Below are 18,443 nucleotides of genomic sequence, written 5' to 3'. Positions count from 1 at the left end.
CCAAGCGCAACGATGGAATGATGCCTTGCGGAAGCGGATGCCGCGGGCGATGCTTAGCCGAAGGATATGCGAACATACGCTCACATAGCCACACCCGCCAGTGGCCCTCGGGGCCATTGTTGGACGCGGTACTCGCGTTTGCGTTTATCTGCCGTGCCGCGTAATTTGCGCACGTGGCAGACAGTTGATCCTTGCCCGCCATTTACACATCAGCCATCAGCAGCAACATCAGCAGCAGCATCATCACCATCACCGCTTTCGCCGTCTTGGTCGTCGTCGCCGCCATCGTCGTGGTCGTCATCGACGGGGAAATGCTTTTTCGTGAGTCTGGCACGCTTCGCTCTCGGCTTGCGCTACGCAGAAGAGTAAGAGAAACTTTTAGAGTAGAGCGAGAAACTTTTACATGAAACTTGAAGCTGAATCAGTAGCACCGAAGTAATCAAGCAAATATTAATCACTGGATCCGCCGTTCCCCAGCCCGGCCTTCACGTCCTGCGGCACCTGATGCGTGTTCGCCGTTTCCATTAGAATGCGTTAGAGGGAGACAGAAAAACAGAAGCACAGGATGGGATTAGTGACTCGATAAGCGGTTACCATGCGCTTCCGGTTAGGGCTGCAGGGGAACGCTACGATGTCAGTTGATTAGGAGGGCGCGCTGGGCAAATGGCTTAATTTATCAGGCATGTTTGCTCGATATCGATTAACCACCATCGCCCTCGGGGTGTTACTTAACTGGCATGCCGAATGTGGCTCGGCGAGTATTATTAATGAAGCGTGGTTAGGTTTGCCGGTCCCCCAAAGGGGCCCCTGGTCCTGCCAGAGGCGTGGGAAAGTTTAAGCACGAGACCGCACGCCCGATCCGTCGGCGTGCAAAGTTTATCGGGCGTTTAGCGACGGCATGCGCGAACAGGGTCATGCAAATTTCGAATGTTAATGAGTGTTGGTATTAAAATTCTTTGCCCGTTCCGCGTGGCCGCGATACCGCACGTGGCCCAAGAAGGAAATGTCCTGCCGTAGTAACTGTAGCTTGGTAAGCGTCACGAGTTGGCGCGCGATAATTGAAACGGATGACGGATTGGTTTGAGCTACTCATCGTAAGGTCAGTCCAAAAGCAATGTAATTTTTCTTAAGATCATTTCCGATCTTTGGCAATATAAGAAACAGCACGAAACGTGTTTTTATATTTTGTTTCATGAATCAACAAATGATCATAGTTTCGATGTCCCTTTATAATAATCAAATTACAAAGGAATTTCCTCTTGAAAATATAAAGTAAATAAACTATAGGATGCGCAATCACGACAGGAGATGTTTAAATGTTGGATAACTCCGCCGTTTTTCAGTAGATTTTGGCAAATGAACAAGATCTATTTAGGGTACAGAATGCCGCATAATCATAATTCACGTAAAGAAGTCAGATAAAATTCGGCAACAATAAGCACAAACAGATTTCACAGCAGTTTCAGTTGAATGATAATTTTCAATATAGAGCACTACAATTTCAGCCCGCTCTTTTAGCGTAAATTGATCTACGGCTCTGTAACGTACTGTACTGTCTGTACGGCATAGAGTAACGTTTCATAATCTGGCTGATTTGTCAAAATCGATTGACAAGTGGCGGAGTTATTTAACATTTCAATATCTTCTATCATGATTACGCACCCTGCAGAATTTATATATCGACTTGAAATGTTTGAATTTAAGAGTGAAATGAGAACTGTGAAATTAAGATAAGACAAAAGAAATTATGTCTAAGGAATTCCAAGTTAAAATTGAAGAAGAGCCTAAAGTGCTTAGAACATTCTTTAACGGCAAATATGGACAAAGCAAAGTATTTAAGGACATCCAGTTAAATATTGCTTCTCATTAAAGGACTAGATTGGAAGCATAGCGCTGGAACATTGAGCTTCGTGAGTGGACCTTAGTCAACACCGCATGTTTGATGAAGAATAAACTTTTGTTCGGAACTTAAAGCCGCACTCGATTGAATGAAGCACGACATTACTTTCGCGTTGACCTAACGAAGTGTTCCTCGTTTATCCATATCCATAGCTAGCGAAGCTGATGAGAGCTTTTTTGCCGGTAGCTTGATAACGAAACTCATCAGCGAGTTCAACATAACAATAAGGCAAGCAGCATTCCATGCTGCTCCCGTCCCTGAAGGTTCGTTCAGTCCGGACCCACGATCCGGATGGATCGGATCGGACGCGATGACGCCCGCCCGTACTACTCACCAACTTCCGGAAGCAGTCCTCGAAGAAGAGCGTCATCGAGCGGTATAGGTGCTTCTTAACGCCGGACAGATTGTGGCCCTCGTCCGGGTATATGAGCTGCTTGAACAGTGCGCCCTTGCTGGAGAGCGCCCTCGAGAACACCACGCTCTGCTGGAAGTGCACATTATCGTCGGCGGTGCCGTGGACCTAGAACCCCGACGGAAAATCATGGTTTATTAACGGGTGGCGGTAGTGTCGGAGCTTCCCGCGTGGCCATTAACGGTTTCGTAATCGGCTCGCATCGCTAATCCCGGGCAAGCATATAAATCGTCGAGTGATGACAGGGGAAAAGAGCTAACAAAAGCCCTTCCGTTTCGAACCCCTGGGTTGCCACGTGGCCCATGGCTAATGGAACTTGAACTGGGCTGGGCGGCGGTACGTACCATAAGGAACTGCTTGTCTCGCAGTTTCTCGGCGTGCTTCGATAGGTCACTGTCCTCGTAGCCTTTGTAATTGTCGGTCACGTTGGGCATGCCCATGTAACGCTCGGTGTACGTGGAGTCTAAGGGGGAAGCGCCTGAGTTCTAGAGTTCCGTAGGTTACGCAACGCGTCAATACTCACCGTACAGCTTCCAGTTCGTCACCGGTGCAACACTGACACCACACTGGAACAGGCTGGTCGGACTGGCCATTGCCAGGGCCGCCGTGTAGCCACCGTAACTCCAGCCCCAGATACCGACGCGCCGTTTGTCCACGAAGTGCAGCGAATCGCGTAGATACTCGGCCACCTCGAGCTGGTCCGACACCTCGACGGTGCCGAGCCGGCGGTACACCTCATGCAGAAGCTGATATCCCTGGCCACTCGATCCTCGGCCATCGATCTGCGTCACGATGTAATCTTTCGTCCCCGCCAGGTACGTGTTCCAATCGAATCGCCACTTGTCCGTCACAAGCTGTGTCCCCGGTCCAGAATACCTGCCACGGAATCGGACATAGAGAAACCCTGTCGTCCTGAGCATCCTGGCCGAATAACTGTCCAGTAACTTACACGTGCACGATCATTGGGTAGCGCGTGATTTCGTCCTCCCGGAGTCCTGGCGGCAGAAACATGCGAACCTGGGCATGGTAACCACCGGAGATCATCACGGGGAACGACTTCACCTGCGGCAGAGCCACCTTGTTGATACGCTCGGCTAGCGCCGTGTTGTTCTGCAGGTAGTACAGGACCTGTGTGGGGCTCTTGGTTAGGTCGGGAACGATGCGATAGATGGCGCTGAACGGTACGATCGGGCCCTGGCACTCGATCAGGGCGTACTCGCTGTTGCTCGGTGCGAACGTGGCCGTAAAGTGCTGACACGGCATCGGCGGCGGAGGCGGAAGCTCCGGTTCGGTGGGTTTTCGCTTCCTCTTCGACGGTGGCGTCGTCAGCGGGATCTCCACGTACTCTTCCTCCTCGTCCTCGATGTCCTCCCAGTCGTCGTTCCACTGCTGCTGGACCCGGTTCGAAGCCTTGATCGTGACGTGCGCGTGCGCACTGTGCTGGTGGCTGCAGGTGAGACAACGGGGTGGCCTGGGCGAAGTGCCCTGCTTGGGTGGCAGTGACGAGGCCCGGTACAGATGTTGCTGGGCCGGCGAGTGTTCCGGTATGCCAAGATAGTATCTGCGGGAGAGAAGGAGGCATTCACTCACCCCAAACCCCGAACGGACTCTGGCCCGGAGGCCACGGCGGGGCCAACTTACACAAAATTGTTCGCCTGGTCCCAGTGGAGAATTTTATTAACCTCAAAACGGCCATGAGTCAACGGGATGATACGCTTCTTGCCGATATGTACGTGGACCAGGTGCCGAAAGTGTCCTGCGGAGCGAACCGAGCATGAAAAAAACCAGGATAATGGAGCAACGTAATAATGAGCTTTGCACGTCGCAGAGAATGGAACCGAGGCGAAGCGAATGCCTGAATATACACTGTTGGCACTGTTGGCCGCACAATACGTGTCCGTTTGAAGCAAAGGACGAAAAGCTTTCCCTTTGGCCATTTTGGCCACGATATCAATCTTGCCGATGACGATTATGTTAAGTTTTTTGTTCGTTGACAGGATAAAAGAATAACTTAGTTGGATAAAAGAATGATTTCAAATTTTGCTCTTTTGATGGAGTCCAAATTATTCTAGAGAATGAATCCGGATTCATTTCGCCAACTGAACGCTTTAATGATCTACCTTTTCGAAATACTCCTCGACTTTCACTATCAGTAAAACATTTTGCATGTTTCAATCAATGCTTCAAACAATGGGTTTACGATCTTTTAAGGTCATGTTTTATTTGATTAACTTGACTGAGAAATGAAACAAAAATCTGGTAAAGGTTTAGTTCACATTCGTTGACAGATTAATAAATAACTACAGTGTCTCTCGAAACAACGTTTGTTATCTGAACATTTCAATAAACTTCATTTAGGTTTTGGAAATTCAAATTGTAAGATTACTTTTTTGTTATAATAACGTAATTCGGAGAAAATGGTAATGAAGAGCACAGTTTTTCAGCTTGTAATGCCATAGGTTAAACTAGTCTATTTGACGAAGAACGTTGAATAGTCTTGAATTGTCGATTCCAAAAATAGGAAGGAAATTTTAAAAATATTTTACCAATGTGCGGTAGCAATTGACGAATTAATCAAAGTATACCCCAAGTATCAAAGTATCAAATTCAAGTATTATTTAAACAACTTATTTGATGTTTATAGCTGACTGTTGATTAACCAAAATTAATTCTTGTACTTCATAAGTCCTTTTGTGTTCGTTTTGATTAAACTTTGTTTCGCTAGGCACTGTACTGTCGTCCCTTATTTCGAAAACATAACGCGACCATAATAATTTTACAATTTCACATGGTTAGTGTTTCGGCTCTACTCTGAATGTGAAAAAAATTTATTGACCCAACTGTGTCGGTGTTTATTCTGGGCGCTTTTATCCTGCCCGACCTATTAATTTTTATTATGCTTCCGCTCCGTGCTTCAGCAAGTAAATCACAGATTATACCGAGAGTGGCATAAGTCATGACTAATGCCCTGTGCTGGTATGCAGATGGAAGGATTATGGCGAATGAATTAGCGAATGTGGATACGGTATCAATTATGCATTCGGCGGAATAATAAATGGGGACTGCCTGAGTCAGTGAGAACCTACCAGGAGCGTTTCGTCAGGCTACACACGCGGTAGTTGCTTGCGATAACTTACCTGCAGAACCGTCACGCAGCGGAGAGATCGCTATGTAGGAGCTGCCATTAAGGCTGAAGAACGGTATGGACATTTCGTCAACCCAACCACGGCCATCGCCACTGATACGGTGAGTCTGTGGAAAGGAAAGGTAGCACGGACGCAGGCGTAACTAATAAATCCTTAATTAACCTTAACCTTCGAATGGAGCGTGCTCCGTTTTGCAGCGACGCCACTGTGCCACGAAGCTATCGTCAGCATCCGTTCGGACGGTCAGTTTCGGCGCATCAACATTGTTGTTGCGCCGCTAAAAACAAATATAACAAGGAAAAAAAGTAAACAAAGCCCCTTCTATTTCGGACGACTCCATTGTGGGTGAGCAAATGCAATTACAACTCCAAATGAAGGTCGCTTGGTGGCCGGAGCCTGCCAAAGCCCAAGCGCTTTCGATGGAGAATTAACGAGCGAGAATGTGGTCGAGAGATTTATTGTTTCAATTTCACAGTCGAAATGCACTGCATCGACCCTCACAGTCTGGGGTTTGGGCGAACCCAGGACGAAGAAAGACTCCGACTTGGACGGAAGTTTACACGTGGATACGGGGAAAAAGAGCGACCAAAGATTAGAGTGTCATAGGGTCACTAACGAAGCAATCCTCGGAACTTTGGTCCGCAAAAGATGCACGATACCCAGCAGCAGGACGGAGGGACTAAGTGACCGAAAGGACTAACTCTGGCCACTAAGTGGAAGAGTGTGATTGTTCTCATGTGTCACTTATCTGATACGGTGTGACGGATTTTCGTGTGTCATCGAGGGCGTTTGATGGTGTTCCTTGCACTTTGGGTTAAGGGCAGACAGCGACGATTTTACTCTCTCTCTCTCGCTTTCTCTCTCACTCGATGGTCCAAAAAACCAAAGATGAAGTGGGCGATTGTTGGGCGATTTATAGAGCAACGGGCCGGGCGAACCAAGGGGGTTCTACTGTTTGCAAGACAAATTACCTCTTGACAGTACCACATAGGGCTTTTGCAGAGTGTCACGACGGATAGGTTCTGGGGACGGTTCATCCACACGACGCTGACCTCTGACGGCGAAATCCAGGCAGCACTGGTGAAGTAGTGCTCCCTGTGAAGGAAAGGAGCAGTTTACAAACCATGAGACGAAAACAATCACCGTTTGGAGAAGATGAATGATTAATACATAATCTGGATGACACACTGTTTGCGAGTGAATATATTGAAATGTTGTACTCGTATGTTGTGGGGATGTCTCAATTATTACAAACGGCGTGTAGTAAATACAAGTAAATGCATTTTTTCGTTCCTTGTCCATGAATTTCATAAGTTTATTTGATCTTAAATAGAGAACATTCATCGATTGGCAAAACATGAAGGAGTCAAATAGACTTGTACTGAAACGGCCTAGAAGAGTTAAGAAAGAAACACGGCACGTCTAACGTCGTTTGCCAAAGTAATCACTAATTCATTGGTACGTTGGTCGGGACCGTTTGTGGGCCGTGGGAAAACAAGCCAGCCCATGATCGATACTTGACTTGAAGAGCCGCAAACAAATGCTACGACGAATCGATACCAAAGCGATCGAAGCAATTGGATTCCTCGACCCCAAGATACTTCACGCCACGCCAAATGGCACAACGGTTTTACTGAGTTCTATCCGTAAGCCGAGAGGAATATTTCAATTGAACGGAAACTTTTTAATTGTGTTTGAGTTCGTTCTCGGAAGTTACGGTCGCCCTACTTGGGTTGCGCTTCAACGGGCCTGTGCGGACAACAACAGCTCAGGGGGTCATCGTATCGAAGCAAACTCGGTTTTCCCGCCACTTGGAGCTTATAGCTGCTCATTTGTAGCAACAATGTACTGGCGATGGCATGACAGGTTCAAATCAATATGAACAACATTTCCTGAGGGCATTACTGAGACGAGGAACTTTTATCGATAATATTTGTTTAAAACTAGTTCAACAAGTGTGCGAATGGCATGCGAATTAAGCACCAGGCTGATCCAAATTATCCACATCTTTTACGCGTTCTGACTGGTTTCCCGTATTCTGTGAATGGGTTTGTTTTAATAAGTGTGTTTTTTCCCACTTAAAGAACTGAACTGAACGAAGAAGAACTGAAGAAAAACTGAAAGAACGAACTGTAGGACAATGGGAGGCTGCTAATAGCAGCCGAAAGTATGTTAGGGTTAACCCCAAGAGTCACAAAATCCTCGTATACCTTTTGGAATTTTGGATTTAGATCTTGTCTCAGCCAAAGTTTTGAAGTTATCGATCACTACGGACAGAACAGGACGGACCAAGGTGCGACTCAAAACGGAGTTTTAGCGGCATCACTACAGCTATTAAGGCACATTGTATGGACACTACCGTATTCCATGACGGACCTGATCGTTGTCTTATACAACCTCAGTAGATACAAACAAATGTTACAAAGCGACTTTGCAACATATCTTACAACCTGTGAGTTACAGTGTATTTGAGTTCAACTAAACCACTTACCTAGACAAATGCCAACTGGCAATTTTTGGCATTACTATTGTAACAAGCATTCTTTACCTTAAAGCTATCAAAAAGGTCCTTACCCTCGCTCAAGTTCAGAGCGAAGACGTGGTTTCGAGCGCTTACATATATATTGGTGCGGTAAAGGATGAAAGCTTTGCTCGAATCTGCACTGTGTGCAGGACTTATCGTCGTGCAGGATCGTTCGGGCCTTTTGCGCGAATGGCGCGCGAAAAAGATCATCCCGGACAATACGTAAGGATTGTCGGCTTTGAAACTAAACCCACCGTTATAGGCAATGGGTGGGGGTTTAGGCACACCTTCAAAGGCAGAAATCGGCAGGCAGGTATTTTATTTCGTCAGCTTTCGGAAGGTACTCCCGATGGATCTAGTCCACGGGGACTCGATGTTACTCGAAGTCACGGACTGGTTAATGTCTGAGTTACTTGACAGACAAATTTTGTAACGCTTTAGAACAGTAAGCATCGCATTTTAATGTGATTTAGCGAATTACTTAGATTTACGGAAATTATAAGCTTTGAAATATTTTTTTTCTTTTGTAAGTTCTCCAACCTTTAATCCCTATGGTAGATTCATAATTTCACCGTGCATCGGCAATGAGACAATGAGTGTGCAGCCATAATGATAGGAAAGTTTCGATCGGTGTTGGAAAGTGCAAAAGAAGCGCAAAAGTTGAGAGTGATTTTTGAGTGCTTCACAAGCTGTTTCTTGATCCTTGAAGGCGGTGGCGTACTTACTGGTTCACGAGAATCGGTGGCGGAGTGAGCTTGTTCATCCGAATGCTTTTCGGATCAGTCAGGTCGGCAACATTCAAGGTTACCGTCGGATTACTGGTGCCCGGCTTGGGATACCTGCAGGAGATAGAAAGTTGGTATCGATTAATAAATTGTTTTACAAGTGCATTGCCAAGGTTGGAGTAATGTGAAGGTTGTTGGTGATTGTTGGATTGTTCGTACGCATTCTATGCAATGAGGTCTTAAGTAAAATTGCAGTTGAATTGTTCTAATTGTAAGCCTTTTTATCGAAGAAATCATGGGTTTGCTTCTTCGTAGTTTTAAACATTTTCACGAGATACTTCCTTAAGCGAAACATATCGGAAAACTTGGATGGAAATCTTCAAACTCCGTTACTCTTTGGAACAGAAATTCTACATAGTTTCCGGGACCTTTGCTCCGTTGCCGGCGTTTGATTTGTCCATTTGACGTTCAGCTCCATCGCACTGGAGGCAAAGTTTTCGTACGTACGAATTTTATTGCCAATTTCTTCGTTGCGCTTTGCGCAGAAGAAGGAATTGCTGAAACGAGTTTGGCAAAGTTATCAATTTTGGAGTCGTGATTAAGCACGGGCAAAGTTTCCCGGTGCCATTGTTTCATTGAACTATTTGCTTTCTGAAATCGTATTCACGAGGCTCGAACGGACCGAAAGATTTCCATTTTAGCAAAGTACGCAAAGTATGTAATAACGGCACAATCGAACCTTGCAAGCTTGCCGAACGCGCAATGGGCTCCTTGCGAGAGTATGTTATGGATTTACATTTTTCCTTCCATTTTCACAATCGATTTCGACGTTGCAATCGGCTTGAAATGAATAATTTCTGAACTCAGTCAATCGCACTGCAAACGCGCTTCGAGGAACTCAGTGAAACTGGGTCCATTATTCAAACGGTTTCAATGGCAGACGCCCCAGAATCGGTCGATCCAGTCGCAAATATCATTAGGTATCGATTTGCTCAATTAGTGTGATACGGTATGTTCATATAACAGAAAGACGGAAGTCGCAAAACACGAAGGCCTCGGCCCAACAATGCCTTCGACCGCATTTTCCTTATCGAACTGAAAAGGATAATATTGAGCGACTGCGGCAAACAAGCGAAACATACCGAATCCACTATACCAATTAAATGTTTGTAGAGCACATTGTTCAATACAGGTGCAGCGTACGATAAGTTATTGCGAAACTTTTCTTACGAGCATAGAACTTTACAGTGGTCGAGTTCGATACTTTAACGCTATCGATGATGATCTAATTTATTCAATATGATAATCAAACCAGCCCAATCCATCAGCCCACTCCGGAACGCGGAAAACGCAAGACGCTTTGGTCGGCTTTCTCCTCAGTGGCGGCACTGCCTCGGTTGATCGGAGCCACGCGAGAACTATTAATCTCATTAATATTTAAAATTAGCCAGCTTATTCAACGACGACGAAAGAAGGTGAATAAATTATGCAGTCTCGCTAATTATGTTGGCCGCGGATGGTGGCGTCGATTGAAGGCACGGTTTAACACTTAATTCGTCCGAAAGAAGACCCATCCCAGTGCTTATTGCATAAGTTGTTTAATTTAAATTTTGCTTCAAAATTGAGGTTGTCGAAAAATGGGACGGATTTTATTTTGATACTTTCGAGTTTAACACGTTTAACACGTGGCTTCTGTTGTGTAAGCTTAAGCGATACATCATTGTATGTTACGGTTAAGGTGGCCATTGTTCCGGAAGTGAACACACAATGTAGAGACATGATGTTAGCTTGACAGTTAACATGGAACAGCATGAGCAGTGCTCGGGTGAGAATATGGGTGGTGTGGAACTACGTGGAGATATTAATTTCCCGGCTCACTGGTGTCGGTTTACATTACAAACTGAGTGTAACTAGCTGAGTTTAACCCAGTGAAACAAGTTTATTGGTGTAAAGCTTACAAAGTCCCAAGCTTTACTGTGTAGCATTTATTCCTTACATAATTCACTATACTGAGACAATGTTGCCGGTCGTAAAATGGCCATCACATCCAAATTGCGACCTTCGGGGTCGTACAAAGACCGCAGGGACGTAATAAATAATCGTACATTTCAATATCCGCTGCATATTGTGACATGTTTGCATGTCCATGTTTTTTCCCCGTGCGTCCGATCAGTGGCTCCGTGCGATTTGTCAAGCCAAAATCGTTTAGATCGTCTCCAGAAAGCATTCAGAACACTGCACGGTCCAGTCTTAGGACTTTTTTTGGTTGGATCCCCGAACCGGCAGAACTAGCGAATCGAGGCCATTTTTCATCTGCGTTATTTATGGTTTTCCATTCCGTAGCATATTCTAAATAATTCACTCACATATGTCATCCATAGCAGGTAACTGAACGATAGAATCACTGAACCTTGCGGAAGATTCGGCACAGAAAACGAACTCACTCACTTGGCCGGCTCGCTGCTCCGTTCGGTTCGGTTCGTGTCGATTTTTCCCCGTTATCGCAGTTCAAGTTCAACCGGCAGACATCCTAAATCAAGCATATCTTCGAACGGTAACGAGAAGCTCCGACTGTTAACGTGAAAATGTATCGAAAGAACTGTGAAAGGAGCAGAGCAAACAAACGCAAAAGGCACCGCACGTCAGCGGGAACCGGGTTGGATAGGCTTTAATTTTGCCAGGGAAATTCCTCGTTTGTCTCGTTTGTCTTGTTATGCTGTCGGTGATTTCCATTTATAGGTTCCGTTTTTTCGCTACAAAAAAGGAACCCAGCCAGCCAGCCAGCCAATCAGAACGACTATGCTTTATGATTCTGGCGGACAGCGACGGAGCGAAATCTGGAAAACGGGAAAGGCAACTGTCTCGCCCGTGGCCTATAGGAAACCATCTGATACTGAAAAAACTCAGCCGTGCCTACGTTTTGTTTTGATTGAAGGAATGAAAATAATGGAAAACGGCCTTGTCTCGAACAGAAGGACGTTACCTCGAAAGAATATAACACGGATGCGACCAAAATAGCATCATCGCTTTTCGCCTCTCGAAGCCCGGAAGACCTATCCACATCAAAAAGTAGCGCCTTCAATTGAATTAAAGCGGTTGTAAAAATAAATACCCGTAGATCCGGTGCTTTGAGCTTTTTTCGCGTCCAAGAATATACTGTTTTCGTTTCGAGTTTTGTCAGGATTTTTGAACGTCTCAGCTCAAGCGCTTACACTCACCGTATCTCAATTTCGTACGTATTTCTATATTTAAGTACATTATTTTTACATAATTTTTCATAATGTTCTTTATTATGGTTTTTATACGAGCAAAGCACAAACTCTAAAGGTATCTTACATTGTTGCAAAAAGAGCGCATAATCGGTTGGCGAGTCCTTGCCATCCGAAGTCTGACAAAACAAGGGTAGTAATGAAAATGCAGTACCTATTGTGATGTGTGAGTCAGAATTGAAGGCGGGCCTTTTGAATTCGAAACAGCAACACAGTTTTGGAGCGCAAGTTAAAGGAAGGTTAGGACCGGTCTGAAAGCTTCGTTGGTGTCCAAACCTTTTTCTTCACAACACGGCGATACGGTGTCCACAGTAATACGTCCTCAATCTACAAGTAAGCCTTTACCCAGCCCACCAAGAGTGGGCCAACATAAAAAGTGCCAAGCTGTGTAAAAACTGAGTCCGGCCTACGATATTGCCTGAATACATCAATTGAGAGGGTGTTGCCCAGGGCCGTGTGAACGTTACAAATGCGAAGGCCCGCAGCCGGAGGCTTTGCACCGGATGACGAACGGATATGGCTTCAAAGGGCTACAGAAAGAAATGCTTGTCACGGATGCCGCACACCGGAAGACGGCGACGGGCCGGACGGAGCACGGAAGGACACGGTGGGAGAGTAAACGCATGCGATTTCAGGGATCAACATGGAATCCACCGTTTGGCGCAACGAAAAAAAGCGACGACGGCCGCCACGACGAGGACAATGAGCTTTGTGCCGGAGAAGCGAAGCAAAAATTCGCGCATTCCGTAAGCGAGCACCGGGAAAGCCGGTGACGATTTTTCCTTTCCGAGACCGGTCCAAACAAAAGGAGAGATTGGAAAAACTTGAACACGAACGTAACCTTGCGCTCGGGTGGTAAATGGTTGGTTTTCGGTTTCGACCGACCAGGTGTCAAGAAGGTAGTTCCTTGAAGTGTGGTGAGTTTTCCGGTTTTTTTTTAATTTGGCAAAAAATAAAGGAAATTAGGCTGATGTAGCCAATATCCGTTTATCAAGCCAGCGGAAAGCAGAGCGCTGTATAATTATCAATCAATTGAGAGGGTCTATCCGCGGTAGAATTAAGGAATCACATTAAAATCATTAAGTCAATCCACCTAAAACTGAGTGAAGGAGTACGGTATTCGAAGCACGCTGTTGCCTTACCTCGTGCAACAAGGATTGGATTTTTGTCTTTTTTCGTCTCATGAGAAGTATATTTTTCTAAGGTTTTACAATGAACCTACTCAAATATGAACATTACAGATGATGGAATATAAATTACTTTCTTTAAAAATGATATCCGAGAAACAATGCTCGAGATCTTTAAAAAAATCCTGAGCCTAGACAATGGCACGCGTTGAGCCCGACTATCGTCACGGCGGCGAGTAGCGTCCGGCGTTTTCCGATAATGCTTGCCATAATTCATGTTGCTGATAATTCTACTTTTTCTACTGATCGCCGGACAAATTCATATCCTCGTGCTGCCGAGTTTCGAGTAGCGACGATTGATTACCAACACTGCTGCCAGTTCACCGCACGTGACCGCAATGCCAAAGCGATGGACGCAGGACACAGGTCTCGTGGGCTGCGTTGGTAGAGAGCTCGGCTCGGCTGGTGAGAAACATTACATTTTCAAAAGGCACCCCCCCCAGAGATTAGTGAAAGGCCGTAGACGGGGCGGGGGGGGCAAGAACTGTCGGCCGCTCCGCACCGTCTAACACGTTGCCACAATATTCTTCAACCCGGCCCGGCCCGGGTAATGGTTGGGCTGGCCCCGTTTTTGCAATCAATAATGTTTGTGCCGTGGTTTGTGCCGTGAGTAAACGGCCGCCACCAGGGGTCTAGGGTTTTCCCCCGACGACAGCAACCTTTCGTGGCCAACCCGGTACTTACCGTAGGGAGCGGATCTCCGGGTAGAGATTGATGTCACCGCTGGATGTGCCGTACCAGGCAAACTGTTGCTCCTGCACGAGCGAGTCGTTGAAGGTGGTGTAGAGCATCAGGTGGCCATCCGTGGAAAGCCAGATTGCTTTGTTGGCGTGCAGGATTTCCTCTGCATCGATCGGAAAGGGCGGGCGGGGGGCGGCAAGATGTGGGAGAAAAATGGCAAGTTAATTAAAAATCACATAATTGTGCAGTGCTTGAGCATTCGCTGGGTATCCCCCGGGGGCGTTTCTACTATCTGCAGAAACTGGCCGGGGTTGGCACATGGCCTAAGCCATGTTTAATGACCAACCGGGAAAGCGTGTTCCTTTCTCGGACGATTCATTAAAAAGCACAACCACGTTTTGCGTGGTTGAAGTTAGAGAACGATAAATTAGAATTATTCATTACGACACATGGAACAATAATATAGCGAACTAAAATGAATGTGTAATTCATCGAGTTTTCCACAATCACATAATTATCAACACTATTTAAACAAATCGAAATCTGGTGTCCATGGGTAGATCGGTGTCGGAAACGGACCACAGTTGCCACTCACCTTCGTACAGCCAATCGGGAACACCGTTGTAGACGATTCCGGGAACGGCGTTCTTCGTCAGCCGATACGTCTGTGGGGCTCGGGCCGATGGTTTGTAGTAGATATCGTACTTGTACACCAGCACGATGGCTTGCCCTTTGGGGGTGAACTCGGCGTGCAACAGCCACGGCCATTCGTCATCTTCCGCCTTGACCGCCAGCTGGATCGTTTCGCTGCGAAGTACAAGGGCCAAACCGTTCAAATCATCAGCATTGCAAAGCACGCTAATTGCAGCGTAATTGACCGCCAGTGCTTAAAGACTCTGTTTCATCTCGCCGTTTGATGTGGGCAAGTTCTATTTGATTTTTTTTTGTGCTGCGTTGCATTGGGATCGCTGCGATCCTTCGAGTTGATTGGGAAAAGTATTACTAATGAATATAAAAAATGCACTAAATGTTTTAAGGCACCTTGTTTTTCTTGGGATAAATTTTGTCCGGTCAAGTACTTGTTGCAATAATATTTTTTGTTTTTCTCTTTTCGAATACAGTTCACATCATTCCGGTAAATGGTTATGGGTAAGTTATTTAATTATGGAAGTCTTTCAATTAATCTATTCATTTTGGACATTAATTATGTGCTGTGTATACTAGTAGTCTTAGGAACACAGAAGTTGAACAAAAGCTAATGGGAATTTACTTATAGCTCGAAAATAGTTATTCTTCTAAAGCTGTGCCATCGCCTTTAAAGTAATCGCTACGTTATGCAATATTTCAATTTACCCTAGCCTTGGTTTACCCAATTTACCCTAGCCCTAGTTTTTTGGACTAGCCTTTAAATCATTTCTCGTATTCGTAACATATTTACTATACACTGTCCACGTTGTGGTCTATTGAATCAAGCGAATAGCTTGGAGTGACTTGATACTAAATCAGGCAATATGGGCATCATTTATTGCGAAACTATCGCAAATTACAAAATAATAATCATAAATCGGAGACGACTGTTTCCCGATATTTTTTCCCATAGTAATAGAACTAACCGGAACTCAATTGGTAATTAATATCGTCTAAAACCTTCCTAATATAGGTAGTGGCATTTTTACTTCAAATGTAAGCCGACAAGAAAAAAACAAAGAACAACAAACCAATACGGGTCTTTTTCGGGTAATACGAACAAACATTTCGCAAAAATACAGAGAAACAACTGTTGCGGAGCAAAAATAGTTGAGTAACTCGTTGAAAAGGTTGTAAGGTTTTCAGCAATTCCTTTATAGAGCATTTGAATCTATCCAAATAAATTATCAATTCGTTAGTTAATTTCAAATTGTACAAAAAACATCACAAATTAAACATACCTTTTAATTTTGTCTCTAAGCTTAATTGACTATTATTGGCTCATGCCACACTTTTGCCGATGTGAAATGATTGAATAGCGGTTGAAAATAAACAGAGTCTACCGCCGGTCAGTTTTTGAGAGATCAGGCTCCATCCTTGAACAACAAAAACATACTCCCCAGTAGCCCATTGTGTCATCATTGTGGTACATTGTTTCGCGGGATGATAAATAAAAATCATATAACAACGCCCATTCAATCACAGAGCGACACCATAATTCGCACAGTGCCAAGCGGATGTCACGTCACTCAAACGCCACACCGATTGATCACAGCAAGCAACGGTTTTCGGGGATTTCAAGTGCCACTACCCAGTAGTCACGAGGCACTATCGCCGGCTAGCGTCGTCCATCGGCCTGGCAGCTGTCGGGTTGGTTTCCAGTTTAATGGGCCATTAAACTCCCCGACGTCACTCTCCAAAGCTAGGGCCCACTCTAGGCACCAGCTGAACGACCCCGACCCCGTGCCCTGGTCAGGTGGCCGGCGTTAATTTTGCACCCCACATCAAACGTCCATTAAAAACCTTTAATCCTGGCGCCTCCGACGCCGGCGAAATGACCTTTGTGTTTTAGTTTTATCGCCGGCCACCGCCGGCTAATGGGCGGAAGTTTTAAGGGAAAGGAATTATATCTGGGACACAACAAACATCCGGAGCTCCGATAGAGCCGAGCCGAAAAAAAAACGGGCATCGATCGGTTCATCCATCAGTGTAATGTGCCTTTCTATCTGTCGGACCCGGAAGGGAGACAGCGACCAGAATGGGGTTCATCAGGAAGCGGATTGTTTATGTGTTATTTTGAGAAGCGGAACATACCTCGTGCTTATGTCGTAGATGGTGTACTGCGCCAAGTACGAGTGTCGGAAGAGTTTCCTCATGTTCTGGGCCAACAGAATGTACCGCCGATCGGCGGAGATGGAAAACTTGACCGGAGCGAGTGTTTTCTGAAACAAGAAAATAAAGAAACGAATAAGTCACCTTTTTGACGCCAGCTAAAGTACTGCTGTTCTGAAACCTTTCCTCAACCCTGAATCCTTTACCAATCTATTCGCTTTCTTCAAATCTCAAAACACCAGGCGAAACATTTCGCCCCGGAAAATGGGGAATTTCGACGCCCAGTGGGATTCCCCATCGGGCTGATGGAGCTGCGATGAGGATAACGCAGACCAGTTTGATGCCGTGTGTAACAAGCGAACTAAACAATATTTTCCCGGTGCTTGCGGTTTCGCCACGTTTTTCGCCATTTTGACGGTTCACAAAACCACCGGCACGCCGGATATTGCTCATGCTGGTTCTCTCGCTCGAACGAAGAGCCTACCGAGCACCGGTTGGCTGTGGCCTACGAAGTTAACCTGAAAATCCCGTGCTGGGCCGCCGTTCAATGACTTAGGACGCGTTGTTTCCTGCCGGGGCTACCGGGAGAGTAATTGGGAAAGTTTTCGTCCTGCAGAAAGTGTACTTGACGTACTTCATCGGGCCTTCTGCGAGTTGCGGTTACCGTACCGACGGACGGCTGATGCCTGCTGGATGCCGGCTTTCCGGCTTTCCGGCGAGTCCTGCCATACTGCGGCGACTTGAGATTCGAAGATAAAGTTCCAACGAGAACCCAACCCGCTCCCAAGGGCCACCGGCAAAGAGCGCGCGAGGGTATGCCCTTCTCCGTGTGGCACAAACAACTTTTAACACCGAGTTAAATATTTCGCGAGCGATCTTCATTATGCGTCATGTTAGCCCTTTGATTCCCGATCCCTAGGCGCTCGGCGGAGTGCTCCGTTTCGGGGTCCTCGTTTCCCCCCCGGCTCGATCTGCTCGGCGGGAATGTTTGCACTTTGGCAAATTAGATTGAGATTTCAGCGCCATGGTGTTGATGGAGATGGACTCCTGGTCTGTTTGTTTTCGTGAATGAAAGTAACAATACGAACCAAAGCAAAAATAACAATGGTTGGGCGGACAGCGAAAAATGGTGGGCGTTGGTGAATAATTGGAAGTGCTTTGGTGCTTGATCAGATACTGTGGAAATCGTCGCCTTGAACACGATGGTGGCCATTAGCTTGTCGTCTCGCCGTTTTCAACGCATTGGTATTTTGTTAGCCTTTTTAGCCTTTAAGATTGGTTTAAAAGGATGAATTTCGCCACTCCGCGTTTGACACCCCACAAGCAGTGGAGCAACAAATTCGCCGCCCAAATGAATGAAATAGCATTTGAAGTTGAAACTTTGGGAATTGTTTCAATTAACCTTTGAGATGTAAGTATTTTATGGTTGAACTATGATATTTTTACGATTAGTCAGTTAATTTTGTACAAAAAAACCAATTTTGTGCCACGGACCATCTGACTCTACAGACCAATCTTCTTCTATCAATCGTGTGGCTCGCAGAAAATAAAAACAATTTTCGTGCTATTGTTTGCTTCGCCACAAACTCTCTTTGAATCATTGGCATACAATCTATGGACGGTAACACTCTTTAGACAACAGATGAGTTTGATTCACTTAAGTTTTGTCCCAAAAACTTTTATTAGTCCACCTACAAATAGTTGGAGTACCTTCATTGGAGAGTACTCTGCAGAAACTTCAGCCTGGGCTCTAGTTGAATTAGATTCCGAACTAATATATTTTACGAAATTGCAAGTACA

The 18,443-nt window shown here is 45.7% G+C and overlaps 1 protein-coding gene across 1 annotated transcript in view; it reads right to left on the bottom strand.

Annotated features, from left to right (window-relative positions):
- Positions 1-450: 450 nt before the first annotated feature.
- Positions 451-18,443, bottom strand: part of LOC131212977 (venom dipeptidyl peptidase 4) — a 44,819-nt gene continuing 26,826 nt past the window's right edge. Inside the window, exons 5-16 of the mRNA XM_058207080.1 lie at positions 16,626-16,753; positions 14,440-14,651; positions 13,848-14,007; positions 8,708-8,821; positions 6,430-6,553; positions 5,450-5,564; positions 3,954-4,068; positions 3,262-3,873; positions 2,836-3,188; positions 2,657-2,775; positions 2,235-2,420; positions 451-501 (exon numbers count right to left, since the gene is read on the bottom strand). Of these exons, the coding sequence (XP_058063063.1) occupies positions 451-501; positions 2,235-2,420; positions 2,657-2,775; positions 2,836-3,188; positions 3,262-3,873; positions 3,954-4,068; positions 5,450-5,564; positions 6,430-6,553; positions 8,708-8,821; positions 13,848-14,007; positions 14,440-14,651; positions 16,626-16,753 (2,289 nt within the window). The remainder of the gene's footprint in view (positions 502-2,234; positions 2,421-2,656; positions 2,776-2,835; positions 3,189-3,261; positions 3,874-3,953; positions 4,069-5,449; positions 5,565-6,429; positions 6,554-8,707; positions 8,822-13,847; positions 14,008-14,439; positions 14,652-16,625; positions 16,754-18,443) is intronic.

This window comes from Anopheles bellator, chromosome 2 (assembly GCF_943735745.2).
Source record: "Anopheles bellator chromosome 2, idAnoBellAS_SP24_06.2, whole genome shotgun sequence".
In the NCBI taxonomy this organism is placed as follows: Eukaryota; Metazoa; Arthropoda; class Insecta; order Diptera; family Culicidae; genus Anopheles; species Anopheles bellator.
Note: the sequence above shows the minus strand (reverse complement) of the source record. Positions and strands in the feature narration are given on the sequence as shown.